At 33.2% G+C, this 13910-nt stretch overlaps 2 protein-coding genes across 2 annotated transcripts; one reads left to right on the plus strand and one right to left on the minus strand.

The window, feature by feature from the left end:
- Nucleotides 1-1703: 1703 nt before the first annotated feature.
- LOC108320127 (ankyrin repeat-containing protein At2g01680) lies at nucleotides 1704-4706 on the plus strand. The gene is made up of 3 exons (XM_017551470.2): nucleotides 1704-2469; nucleotides 2863-3272; nucleotides 3573-4706. The coding sequence occupies exons 1-3, from the start codon at nucleotides 2166-2168 to the stop codon at nucleotides 4446-4448; spliced, it is 1590 nt and encodes a 529-aa protein (XP_017406959.1). The 5' UTR covers nucleotides 1704-2165; the 3' UTR covers nucleotides 4449-4706.
- A 344-nt stretch (nucleotides 4707-5050) lies between these two features.
- On the minus strand, nucleotides 5051-12758 carry LOC108320126 (protein VAC14 homolog). Its single transcript, XM_052872037.1, has 20 exons — nucleotides 12356-12758; nucleotides 12133-12246; nucleotides 11975-12040; nucleotides 11343-11432; nucleotides 11137-11256; nucleotides 10947-10975; nucleotides 10526-10668; nucleotides 10340-10434; nucleotides 9867-9953; nucleotides 9571-9678; nucleotides 9370-9461; nucleotides 9157-9238; nucleotides 9014-9079; nucleotides 8165-8280; nucleotides 7958-8078; nucleotides 7461-7622; nucleotides 7189-7317; nucleotides 6478-6546; nucleotides 5763-6050; nucleotides 5051-5514 (listed from the first exon to the last, which is right to left on the minus strand). Exons 1-20 carry the CDS (start codon nucleotides 12443-12445, stop codon nucleotides 5419-5421), a joined length of 2163 nt encoding a protein of 720 aa, XP_052727997.1. The 5' UTR covers nucleotides 12446-12758; the 3' UTR covers nucleotides 5051-5418.
- Between the last annotated feature and the right edge of the window lie 1152 nt (nucleotides 12759-13910).

Genomic DNA, 13910 nt, shown 5'->3' on the forward strand with positions numbered 1-13910 from the left:
TGATCTGGTAATCTAGTTCTGGTCTGCTCGTATTAGATTTTATTACTGGTACTTATTCACCCTATCCTTTGATCTTTTTAATAGTAATTGAATCTTAAGTTGCGGTCAGGCCTCGTACCCTGTATGGTGACCAATTCCATGTTTCTCCTGAATGTCATCAGTTACAGGCTTTCCTCTCCTAACAAGAGGATGTGCGCCGTAACTTAAAAGATCCAATTCCCTTTTTCATTGATAGGGGCTGGTTCTTAGAAGAATTAACGCCCAATAGTTTAGTGTAGACCCAGGGGCTCCTTGGCCTTTGGGTGTAGTTCAAACTTCTGCTCATCCATTTTCGTTCCAAAGATGGAAATTTCCATTAATTGATTCCGAACTTGTTTGTTTTTCAGTTAGAACAGTCCAAACTTTAGTTGGATTTAATAAGCTTTTGCTTTCTGGGTTGTCCGAACTCAAACTGTAACCTTCTTAAGATTACTATAAGAGACGAGGTTTCCAATAGTGTATGGAAGGGTAACATTTAATCGGATAATTAGGGTGTATAAATTGGGTTATTATTTTTATAAATTTTAGAAACAGTTATGTAGAATTGTTTTTAAAAAAATTTGGATATATTAGATAATGTAAGGAAAAACCATAATTTATACACCCTAGTAATGATTGAACATAAATGTAATGTTTTATATTAATTTTTTATATCTTCATTGATTACATTTGGAGTTTTAAAAAATATAATTTTTAAAAATTTTATGCTAAATATAATTAAACCTGATATTACTATGAAATTTGTATAAAATAACTTAAACCATAAGCAGAAGGAAATTAGATGGATTAAATTATCGAAATTCAAATTTGAGATTAAAGTTTTATAATTATTATAGCTAAATACCTAAAAATACTGGCAACAGTTATTTTTATTATAATAGCTATGTTATAATAGTTTTTCATTGCTCTAGGTTGTACTCGTACAAGTAAACATTGTAACAATTATTATTTTTTTAATTTCCTGGAAGTGTCTTATTTGAAAGAAACATGTAAAACTTTTATTTGGAGTGAACATGTAAAAATATTGTGACTAGAGTATTCTTATTTTTGTTTTTGTTTTGAGGAATTTAAATAGAAATGAAAAAAATGATATTTCCTCGACTTCTCTAACATTTGTTTTAGTAACTGCAACATTTCATTTTAATAACATAATATTATTAAAATAAAATGTTATTAAAATAAAATATTTCATTATAAATATTTAGAAAACAGATATATTTCATATTACTATAGCTTCGTCTTAGTATAATCATCCAGAAAATAAGATTATAATAACACATTTTATTCTTTTTAATCTTTAACTTACTCCTAACCTAATTAAGTTCAGTCATCAATTTAATATAATCTTTATTTGTTTTAATCTTTTAAATATAACTGTGATTAAAGGTATCTACTATATTTAATTAAGTATGTTTAAATTATAGACAAAGTTAATTCTATAATGATAAAAAAACTATTTTAGTTCATCTTATTAATATTAAGGCTAAATTATTTTTAAAAAAATAGAAGAAAATAATAAGAACACATTAAATCTAGCTCAAAGATAAAAGAAGAAAATAATAATTTAGTGTTCTCTTGCGTGAATGATAAACGAGTTCTTAAAAAAAAAAACGATGTACTGCCTGAGATCAACACGCATAAAATGAAACTGTGTTTGTGAAGGACACACGTAACAGTGGTAGAGTCTAGTGGTGTTGTCGCATTGTGAAAGTCAATGGCATCACCCACTTGGATTTTCTGTGCAAATGCAAATATTTCTCTTTCTATCTTCTCAACTCAAGATCACTCATTTATCACTAATTAATTAAAGATAAACACAAGCCAATAAAGAAATAAATCCACTCCAAACAAATAATTGAGTGCAAGCAACAAAGAATCGCATTCACAATCACCCTTTCTCTGTGTGCGCACCATCCATTCATCCATTCCTCTATATCCCTTTCTCTACCTTCTCTCTCTCCATCTCTATCTCCATCAGAGAAAAATAATATTAAAGTTTTGAATTTCAGCTTTTCTGCAACTGGGTTTGTACATGGAAGGTAGCTGAAACAGTGAAATAACAACTGCTCTGTTTTTGTTTTTTGTTTGTTGAATTGAGAGGAGAGAGAGAGAGAGAGAGAAAGTGCATGATGGAGTCAAAGGGTGTGCGGTTCTTAGCGTACCAATCAATATTTTCGAGTGTTGGATCTGGGGACTTTGATGGGGTGAAGAAACTGGTGGAGAAAGTGAAGAACGAAGAAGGGTCATCTCTCTCTGATGTGATGTCTCTTCAGAACGATGCTGGAGAAAGTGCACTTTACATCGCTGCAGAGAATAATCTGCAAGAGATTTTCAGCTACTTGCTCAACTCGTGTGACTTTGAAGCCGTCAAGATTCGCTCCAAGTCTGACATGAACGCCTTTCATGTTGCTGCCAAACGTGGTCATCTAGGTTGGAATTTTTATTTTTTTCATTTGGATTGAAAAGTTTCTTGTTAGGAAGTGCAGTATATTGCTGTTAATTCACTAGTTTTTATGATTCTCTTTTATGTGATGAACTTCTGACACCCCATGTTCTCACTGCCCTGTGACGAGTTTCATCTCCTTATGATAGTATTTGTATCCATTACTACAAATTCTAAATGTTTCAACCATAATCAGATAGCTGCTGAGTGACAAGTTATTATCTATGGTGCTCTTGGATGCAATTTTTATTATAATGTTTGTAGGTCCAACTATATTAGAAATCTGGGACAAGATGAATGGAGAATTATCATGTTTCAATATTTGATTCTAAATGAGTGTTTCCATTGTGATATATTTATCATTGGCAATCTATTTTCAGATATTGTGAGGGAGCTTTTGAGTACTTGGCCTGAGGTCTGCAATTTATGCGACTCCTCAAATACCAGTCCTCTATATTCTGCTGCAGTTCAAGACCACTTGGATGTGGTGAATGCCATCTTGGATGTTGATGTCAGTTCAATGTTTATTGTTAGGAAAAACGGAAAAACTTCGTTGCACAATGCTGCTCGATATGGCGTGGTTCGTATTGTAAAAGCACTTATTGCTCGGGATCCAGGAATTGTATGCATAAAAGATAAAAAAGGTCAAACTGCACTTCATATGGCTGTCAAAGGACAGTGTACTTCAGTGGTGGAGGAGATATTACTTGCTGATTCTTCTATATTGAATGAGCGAGATAAAAAGGGCAATACAGCTCTTCACATGGCTACAAGGAAATGCCGTTCACAGGTTAAATTCACATTTCTTTTTGTTATCATACTTGCTTTGGTTTCATTATACTACTCTATAAGATCTTGGTTTTCTGGAACATAAATAAGTTGCAAGTTTGGAAAATGGGAAAATCCAAGATCGGCATGGGATGATTTTAAGACAATACAAAAGATGCATGAACATGCTGTGATTTGGTCATACATGTGTGACCTTTTAACACCAAACTGTCTCATATGCATAAAAATTGGACCAAATGAATGGACTTGTTTCCTTTCATGATTGTTGGCTGGCTTTACTGACACGTAGTTGTTTATTCAGATAGTGATCCTTTTGCTAAGCTATTCTGCCGTGGATGTTAATGCCATCAACAAGCAGCAGGAAACAGCGTTGGATTTGGCAGATAAACTGCCATACGGAGATTCAGCTTTGGAAATCCAAGAAGCACTTGCAGAATACGGAGCGAAGCATGCAAGACATGTTGGACAAGTAGACGAAGCGATGGAGCTTAAAAGAACAGTGAGTGACATAAAACATGAGGTGCAGTCACAACTTATACAAAACGAAACAACTCGTCGACGGGTTTCTGGAATTGCCAAGGAACTGAAGAAACTTCATAGAGAGGCAGTTCAAAACACCATTAATTCTGTCACAGTGGTTGCTGTTCTTTTTGCCTCAATAGCCTTCTTGGCCATCTTCAATTTGCCGGGACAATATCAAGTGCAACCCGGAGAAGAGATTGGAAAAGCTAAGATAGCCGATCATCTTAGTTTCCAAGTTTTTTGCTTTCTGAATTCCACGTCCCTTTTCATTTCTCTTGCAGTTGTCGTAGTTCAAATCACTTTGGTGGCTTGGGACACAAGGGCTCAAAAGCAGCTTGTGTCAGTGGTTAACAAGTTGATGTGGGCTGCATGTGCTTGCACTTGTGGTGCTTTTCTAGCCATAGCTTTTGAGGTTGTTGGAGGGAAAACGTGGATGGCTATCACCATAACCCTTTTGGGAGTACCTATTCTAGTAGGGACTCTGTTAAGCATGTCCTACTTTGTTTTTCGACAACATTTCGGTATTTTCCGCAGTGATTCCCAGAGACGCATCAAGAGAGCAAGTGGAAGCAAATCTTTTTCATGGTCTTACTCTGCAAATATATCAGACTTGGATGAATACGATTCTGACATTGAGAAGATCTATGCACTGTGAAACCAAGGATTATAGTTACCACACAACATACGAGCAATGTTTCAACCTTTTAACTGAAACTGACATCCCCTGCTACGTATGACCATGTTTTCTCACTGGGATTTTGTCATTCTTCTTGAGTTTGCAGTTTTTCGTTTCAGGCTGTACTGCTAGGCATATCGGTTGGGTAGTATGTTATTATAATCAATAATCAGCTCTTGTAGATTTATGTATATGTAATAAAAAAAATCCAGAAAGAATAGTCCTATACGGTGTAAACTTTCACTTGTCACTGGATCTTCCTCAACCTTAAGAGACGCTGAACTATGGCCATGAGTCTATATCAGTCCATAGTTAGAATTACAGTTAGTGATTACTTGAGCTTTTATCACAGAAGCTAGAGAAATCTAAAACATATGAAGTTGGACTTGTTGAAAAGAAAAATGTGAACATATTAATTATTCTCATGTCCATATATTCTCATCGAACTGATTCAGTTTACGTACCCTTAAAATAATAAATTTAGAGAGAAAAGTTCAACCCTTATAATAAATTATAATCCCATTTAAACAGGCAATAACATTGTCCTGAAAGAATGAAATCAAACCATATACAAGAACAACTAAGCACCTAATTCTTTGTTATATTATATATAAATATATATGGCAGCACATGACACGATAAGCAAAAAGCAATTTTTCTAAATAAAATATCACCTCTAGACCACATGGTTTTCAACAAAAACAACAGAACCACGTGGGGTATACACTTCTTTTACAAGGTCAAAAGAATAGCCCAGCAAAGCCCAAGCTTTATACTCATGATGATTCCAAAACCCATCTTTCACCACCCCAACCTTCTATGATAAGTACAATGAAAGGAGCTATTATGATTTACAATTTTACAAATCAATCCCGATCCCATTCAAAGTTCACATACACTGGGATCAGTGCACAACAAGATTGACTCAATATGGGCAATGAGTAATGTTCTAGCTACCCTGGGCTCTTTTAGATGATCTTGAAGGAGCAACAGCATTAACCTCACTCAACTGAGGTTGCTTAGGTTCTTCATGTCTCTGTGCCTCCTGCATTTTAAAACAAAGAAAACGCAACTCTTGACTGAGAAATACAGAAACAGTAATTGTATGACAAACTTTTCCATAAACAGAACTTCAATGAAGTGAAAAGAATTGAACTTCTCTCATAAGTGAAAATCAATCTACAAACCTCAGCTTCCATAGGTTTATTTTAACTTAAAAAGAAAAAAATTCGTATTAGCTTCTAAATAAAAGGTTCTAAAAGTAGTGACATGCACAATGAATAAGGTAGCCACCTTTGATGAGGAGGAGGAATTTTTTAACGTCTGTGTTTTCAAATGCACACGATGCTGGCGCTGCATTTGCTGAAACTGTTGTAACCTTGCAGCAAAATTTATCCCATTAAGTGAGTTCCCACGATCCAAAGCTACTTCACCATCCTCATTGATTTGAGATCCACCAGACATGTTATGGAGAAAATTATAGGGATTCCCCGAGGATGTTTTTTTCAATTGCTCACCATTGAAGGAATATGATGGCACAGCTTTTAAGCGAGTTTTGAGAATCTTGAAGGCAGCACTTTGCTGCATAACATCAAACTCATTAGTATCATCAAAATTTAAGGAGAGTTTACACATTGAAAAAATTAGACACATTGATTTACACTAGGATACAGTCCAACCACGCTTTGAACGTCAGTGTAAGCAACTCAGCATTAATACAAAAATATGTGCAGGAGAAGAAAGTGCTGGACAGTTTTAAAAATATTATTGACTACCTATACCGTCTCTTCATACAATAGTAAATAGATAGATTAAGTGGATGGATAAATGAATTATATATAAAAAAAAATGTAATGATGTACACCCGTTCTTAAATATGGTGTTACGAAACAAAATGTCAATCTTAGATGCTTACAGAAAAGGTAAAGACTTAAAACAATGCTAGAAGTCTAGGAATTGCATGATTAATTAAAAAGAGAAAAAGAAGTTGTTTAAGTTACACACAGACCTGAGGAAGCAACATCAGAAGACCATACAATGCTTTAAACAGCCATGGATATCTTCCGGGTTCTAGAAGCTGTAAAATGAAATTATAATTCAGGTACATAAGAGAAACGATAAAAAATGTAACCATCCATCACAATGTTGATACAAAAGGGATTTATCTCATATACAACATAATATGACTTCATCGTGAAAGAAATTGAGAGCCACCAAAAACAATAGCAACCATCTATCTGAATTGTAACATAATCATACATTTCTCCATATTCGTTTTCCCTTTCAATGAAAAAGAAACACCAGCCAAAGGATGTCTGCGTGCTCTCAATTTACTCTACAAGCAGTTCTCTCCCAGGTTACAAAAATGAACTATAAGATGCAAAATGAATATCACAAAATAAGTTTTAGGGAGGGGGTGAATAAATGACTGCATCTGAAATATGGGTTACATCCAAACAGGAAGTCAGGAAAAGTTAATTTTGGTAAGAGGCAAGATAAACGAAAGTTGTAACAGGACATACAAATTAAAATATACCATTTTAGCAAAGAAAAAGAAACAAAAGATAAGATTGTCAACCGTCAGCCTTCATCATCAGAAACATAAAACAAATATTGGAATTCAATTAAAAGATAAGTTGATCATATTTTATCAGACTAAATGCAGAATAGATGTTGTATATCAAGAACGTAGGTATGCGTAAAGGATTCAATGAAGCACCTGCAATCTTAGATAAGCAAATATTGGAGTTTCCAGCAAGCGAATCAATTTATCAAGCTGGACTAAGAATTTGACATTAACATCCTCTTCAACCAGAGACTGGATCACAGCACTCGCATGTTGGTAAGTCTGTTGAGGAAGACAATTCATATTTCAAAAAAAGGGGAGACATGATCCGAAACCAACACACACACACATACACACACACACACACATATATATATATATATATATATATATATATATATATATATATATATATATATATTTACCTGAGCTAATAAGCAGAGACTTATAATTGCCATTGGAGAATGACACCATGAGGCATACAAAGAAACATATAAATCCTTCCCAGCAGGATCAACCAGTGATTGCTTCAAAAGATATCGAATCTCGGACAGTTCGGATGATGTGAGTAATATCAAATTTAGAGCCTGTAAATTTGAAAGGGTTTTTAAATATTGGAATTTAAATAGAGTGAAACTTTTCAAAATATTCTGAAGGGATAATAGCTGGTTAAAATGTAACTAAACACTATACTTCAAACTAAAAATAACTTCACTTAAACTACCAAAGAAACATCCACCACTGTTATGAAATGCAACAATATCAATTTCCCAATTATAGAAGAAAACTTGACTCAAGAAGTATTGATTATCACAATTCATGAGACTTTGAGTAACAATAATAAATAACAAAATGGATGATGAAGTCAAGTATACATCCAAAAGCAAGATTTTATAAGGTTACCCAAAAGTTCATATCCCACCTGGACCATAATTGAAGCAAAATCCAGGTCAGACTCCCCTTCTAGTATAGTGGAAAGTTCACGGTAGACTCTCTCAGCATTCAAAAGCACACAAAGCCGGCGAATTATCAAAGCACCACGTCTAGAACAAGTTAAAATTAATTAAAAAAATATCCTTAAAAAAAATTAACTAAAGAATATATTAGATGGAGGAAAACAGCTGCTTACTTCTCCAAAAGGGAATTGTCTACCCGGAAATTGTGCATCAGGAAAACAACAAGTTGCCGAAAATGTTGAGGATCTTTTGCTATGCATGCATGAACATCAAGAACAAGAAGAACAACCTATTCAATAAAAAACATAAACAAATCACTGACAGTTCAAGTGAGTTTTGATGTGCACAAAGTGAAGAACACTACAATTAAGGATAAACTTCCAAAAAAACATTGTTTTTTATTCTGTAGTCAAGAATCAGGAGCAAAAAAGGTACATATGACAAGTTCACCCACAACAAATACCCAATTATATTTTCCAGAGACAAAAAGCATTACTCTAACAAATGAAAACGAGGTACATCTGAGGGAGGATGGGAAATTACTCTAAACAGGAAAATTAAATATAAAAACATCAAGCAAGAATGGCACAAAAATTTCCCCTCTTTTGCATAGCATCTGATTACCAGATATGGTTATGTTTTGATCTGTAAATTTACTCAAACTTCAAACTTCACACACCCAGTACCAACAATTCTAAAGGATGGTAAAACCTACAAAACATGAGTTAATGAGACTTGATGCAGAGGCCTGGTGGGGCCACTTGACAGTCTTGCTAATCACTTATTTTTAAAAGCAATTTTTATTACATGTGGAAAAATGGGCGGAGGAAGTAGTGAATGAATGTGAGAGCACTTCAAGACAAAAATGATGAAGACAGCAACTTATCCACATGGTTTTCAAATAATAGTATAGCTTTTACATAAGATAAGTGCATGAACAAAACCACATTTCCACAAATACTTTTGATAAATGAGTTAATTGATGAAAGAGATAAAAAATTATATTTGGATAACAACAATACCTGATCAGATGGATCTGAAAGTGCTTTGAGCAGGGTGTCAAATATGTCATTCAGATATTGCAAAACCTGTTTCAGACCCAAAGGAGATCACACAAAAGCCATTATAGAGCATTTCAAATAAACAAAAATAGCAATCAAGTCACCTCGTTACGATATTTGTTTAAAAGGGTTAACATCCAGTGCAAAGCTTCGATTCGAGTACCCTCCCATTCACTAGATAATTGCCTGATCAGTCAAATATCATCATATAGTATAATCAGTGCAAAATAGAGTAGTGGGCTAAATAGAAAGGACTCTCATAATCATTTCTCAATAGGATCTACAGTGGCCAAACCACCCAGGTAAGAAAATTATACCTCCTGGCAATCGAGAGGATTGCTCCTACATCAAAAGCTTCAGTTGGGTCTGCTTTGAGGGCACGTAGCTCTTCATTGGTTTCACGAGCAACCTTACACACAAGCCATAGATAATTTCAAAATTATTATTTTAAATGGAAGGAAACAATTTCATTAAAAAAAACAGTACATAAGGAATGAAAAAAAAGCTCAAAAACCTACAACTCTGATTTTCTCTTCTTTATCTGATATACAAGGTAAAATAGCTCCAAGAATGTCAGCATAGTACGGAACAAGCTGGTCTCCACCAAGCTTGACAAACTCATTTATCTGTTAAAATGAGGATACATACTTTATGTAAATTTTTAAATAAATAAATAAAATACAAATAAATACAAGTAACTAATAATGCTTCTTTTGAAATAAAAGAATTATTAATTATGATGTGAACCCCATGCATAAAGTATTATACGAGTAAATAATTTACTCTCAAATCAAAGAATAGCAATACCACTTACCCATGTGATAGCTGTTAGCCTAGTAAATTCATCAGGAGAACCAGCTCTCTGTACCAGGATTTCAGCCATGCGACCATAATCTACAGACTTCAAGAGTAGCACTGCTCGAGTCAGAAAATGACAAATGAACAAAAAACTTTGCTTTTTGTGTCAAAGTAGTAGTTAAAAATGAGGCACAGCTTAATTAATCAAGCAACGGCTACATAATAGGTATATCAACCCTAAAAGATGGATCAAAGGAACAATATAAAAGTGGATAATAATGCAATAAATTTTACTCGTACAGATAACAATTCAAGGGAATCCAAATAGTAGGAACAGGGAAAACCATAAAAAGGTGATTACAGTTCCCACACATTCCTCAAACAGATAACAGGATTAAGCAACTGCTTAAAAGAAGAATTGCACTTTGAAAAGTGATAAAAGCATTACAACTCAAGCAAAAGAGGAAAACACATAAACAAGAGCCTTACTGGGGAGTTTTTAATCTCTTGAAGAAACTCCGAAAGAGCTGAATCAGCTTGTTGACGTATTTCATGACTTGAATCACTCAACATATTAAACAAGCCTGAGATGTTTATAGATGATTAGGTGGTAGACTTTAATTTTGTAGAGAATGTTGGGAAAGAAAATGACCATTCTTCAAATAATCCACATACCATCAAGAAAATCGGGAAGAAACCCCAGCATGTCAATATCTGGGACACTGTCCAAAACAGTAATCCATCCTACCAAAAACTGGCGGACATATGGATTCAAAACATTCATGCGCTCCCTCAACAGTGGTATGAATTCTTCAATACTAAAGATCAAAAAACAAGAAGGAAGGGAACGAGGCGGAGTAAGTTCAAGTGAGATGGAATACATTGACGTTCAATATTTCATCTTGGTTACGAAAGGTGAAAGTTGCTTTAGTTAATACGAGATTGCTTCACACCTTTTGGTGTTTACACCTCTCGCCTAATGAAGCTTTGTTCAAAAAGTTACATTCAGAGATTTTTTTGCCTAAAACTCTTTCAAAAATTTAAAACACTAGATACGGAGAAACATATAATAAGTAGGCTTGAGAGAATGGTGTACCTGAACTGATCACTTTCAGTCACAATATCCTGTTCCAATAAAGCAATATTTAGATTAGTTAAATCATCAGTTCACCTAAAGGAAACAACTATCAAATCTCAGTTAGATCAATCCTATTCAAGATATGTTAGTCGTTGCACATAAACAAAGGAACACAAACTCTTTATTGGACTTCAAAAGAAACATATACCTTCACAAGCCTATCTAAGAGGTGAGCAGCACTTTGTACATTGGCATCTGAGTCTGCTGAAAGCTTGCATAGCGCATCAAAGATCTGATTGAAGAAAATAATAAAATCCCCTCTCACAACCTGACATAAAATTAAAAAGACGCACATTAGAGTATAGTATATGATCAGGTTGAAGTGTACATATGTCAGCACAATCAAATTCTCACCTTGGCAATGTTATAAAGTGCTTCGCAAGCATAATAACGAACTCTGCTATCTTGGTCAGAGAAAGAATTTAACACAGGAGGCACAATTTGCTGTCAGGTACAATAATTACATGTGAATAGTCCTGTTAAAATAAGCTCAACAACAAAGTAAAGGATAACGACCTGGTTTGTTTGTGCTTATTTTTTAAATAACGTTAATAAAATAAGCAGATTGCTCTTTTTGTATTTGTTTGCCTAATCTAATTGTGTTAAAAATAAACAGTTTAAATTGGCCCAACATTAATGCATTTTCTAATAAATTCATGTCAAAAGAATATATCTCTATTAATTGTGTGTTTTGTTTCACATTAGATCACCAATCACATTAAAATCCCATGTGATTTAGACTAATTTCAAATGTTTGGTTCCACATAGAGGATTTGATATTGGTCCAGAATTTCTTGAAATAATTTTAGGTAGATTTTACATAAACAAAATTATCGCCTGAAACATAAAAACACATTACTTCAAAATAATTTTTAAGCAAAACAATTTTTTTTTAAATTGAATACATTAATAGTTGGACATGAGTTAGGAAGCTAAATATAAGCTAGATATAAGCATTTAACAGAGTTAGAATCCAAAATTAGTACCTCAAGATGTTGAGCTGCTTCAGAAGTCAACCCAACCGTTGCCGCTGCTAATCCTATCAATCCTCCCTTCACTCATTTTTTTAGAAAAAATAAATCCAACCCGCACATTGAAGCCAAATTAAACAAAATCAACAAAATTTCCCAAAAACAAAAAATACCTTCCGGTGATTAGCTTGTGGTGAATAGGTAAATTCCGTAGTCAACAAATTGATAACCGCCGTTATTTTATCATGATCCCCAGCAATAGCAAGCTGTTTAACTATCCCTTCAATCTACACAACCACATATTCACTATCAACTACCAAAACCCTAAAACTCCAAATGGTACAAATTGCAAAAATAAAATCTTTGAGTACAGCAAAAAAGGCGCAGAAGACAAACATCAAGTGCAGCATTTTTACGCTTCTCGTAGAGTTTGTCAGCAAGGTTGCGAAGCACGGCTGCCGGAATCAGCGAGAGAGCGTCGGCCATGGCAACACCCACCAAGCTGGGAACTCTCAGATTAGCGAAAAGAAAACCACTTTACAAATCAAACTCGTTTCCGGATCTTCTCCTGCTCAAAGCGAAACATTTTGCTGTTTCCCTCTTGTACATTTCTCTTTCTTTCTTTTTGGGATCACAAACAAATCGAAAATTCAATTTTCTTTTTTTCGGGATAACGGGATAACGAGTGACGTGGAAAGCGACTTGAATTGGAAAATTGGAATTCGATAAATCAGATCTGATAAAATTCGTGAATTGAAACGAGAAGAAATTGAAAACAAAGACCTAGTTTTTTTCCCAATTTTAAATGGTCGAAGGAAAGTTCTGTCGAGTCTTTTAAGATCTTTTTTATATTAATAAAAATATTATTATTATATAATAATAATTTATAAATAATATAATAACCTCTTTTATCATATTATTAAGTATTTTTTATTCACATTTTTAACAATTTTATCTAATTGTGTTTTCTTTCTTACAATATTTTCTCATAAAATCAAATCTGCTATGAAATCTTTTGAAAAAAATATTGACACATTCTTATATTACAAAAATCATGTAGGTGTCAACCCACACCTACCACCATTGTCCAATTCCTTTTCAGAATATTTTATTAATTTTCTTATATTACAAAATTAAAAGCGTTTTTTAGAGAGGAATTTATAATTTTTTATTTGTTATTTACCGTAGCAGCTAAAGCTGAAAGTTGGAAGAAAATTAGGAAGTTACATAAAAGTCCTCAATTGGTGGCCAATCACGTTTATTACGTGTCATGATCAAAGGTATTTCTGAAAATCAAAACATAAATTCGACCTTTTGTAATTAATATTTTTCTATTTGCTGGTAGAAAGTTTTGTCTCTATTCATTTTTAGTGCCTTTTCTTGTTATATACCAATTATCATTTTGCATAGAAGCATGACAAATAATTATTTATGAAAAATAATATTATACCAATCAAATAAATTTAAACTCAAAATCATGTCATAACTTAAATTATTAATTAAACTAGAATAATGTTATATTATCCAAATAGTATTGGATAATATATAATATATAAGAGATTACTAATTTGGTTGATTTTGACTTCAACACAAAATACAAGTTCATTGAATATGATACTATATATGTCTTCATGCTATATTACACAATAAATAAATAAATATGTATTATTTTCATTTTGTTAGAGCTTGTCGTGACCTTCACGTATATCCATCCATATTTTCCAATGGCTTGTTTATGTTATTTCTGTCTTCATGTCCTTAACTTTATTTACAAAGACCAAATTCTTTAAGTTTTTTATATTTTAATATTTAAAGATTTTTCTAAAATAAAATAGAATAATTTATAGTATTTGATTTTACATAATAAAACCCTTCATTTAATTTTATTTGTACTGTGTTTTAGTTTAGAAATAAGTAACGTTTTGTAAAAGAAAAAAAAATCATACGCAGA

This window comes from Vigna angularis, chromosome 1 (assembly GCF_016808095.1).
Source record: "Vigna angularis cultivar LongXiaoDou No.4 chromosome 1, ASM1680809v1, whole genome shotgun sequence".
Taxonomy (NCBI): Eukaryota; Viridiplantae; Streptophyta; class Magnoliopsida; order Fabales; family Fabaceae; genus Vigna; species Vigna angularis.

Excerpts from the sequence above, each read along its gene's own strand:
- LOC108320127 (XM_017551470.2), top strand. The coding sequence starts at position 2,166 with ATGATGGAGTCAAAGGGTGTGCGGTTCTTAGCGTACCAATCAATATTT. Across the intron at positions 2,470-2,862 it reads TGCCAAACGTGGTCATCTAG|ATATTGTGAGGGAGCTTTTG; the intron begins GTTGGAATTTTT and ends ATCTATTTTCAG. Across the intron at positions 3,273-3,572 it reads CAAGGAAATGCCGTTCACAG|ATAGTGATCCTTTTGCTAAG; the intron begins GTTAAATTCACA and ends TTGTTTATTCAG.
- LOC108320126 (XM_052872037.1), bottom strand. The coding sequence starts at position 12,445 with ATGGCCGACGCTCTCTCGCTGATTCCGGCAGCCGTGCTTCGCAACCTT. Across the intron at positions 12,041-12,132 it reads CACAAGCTAATCACCGGAAG|GGAGGATTGATAGGATTAGC; the intron begins GTATTTTTTGTT and ends AAATGAGTGAAG. Across the intron at positions 5,515-5,762 it reads ATTCCTCCTCCTCATCAAAG|GAGGCACAGAGACATGAAGA; the intron begins GTGGCTACCTTA and ends TTTAAAATGCAG.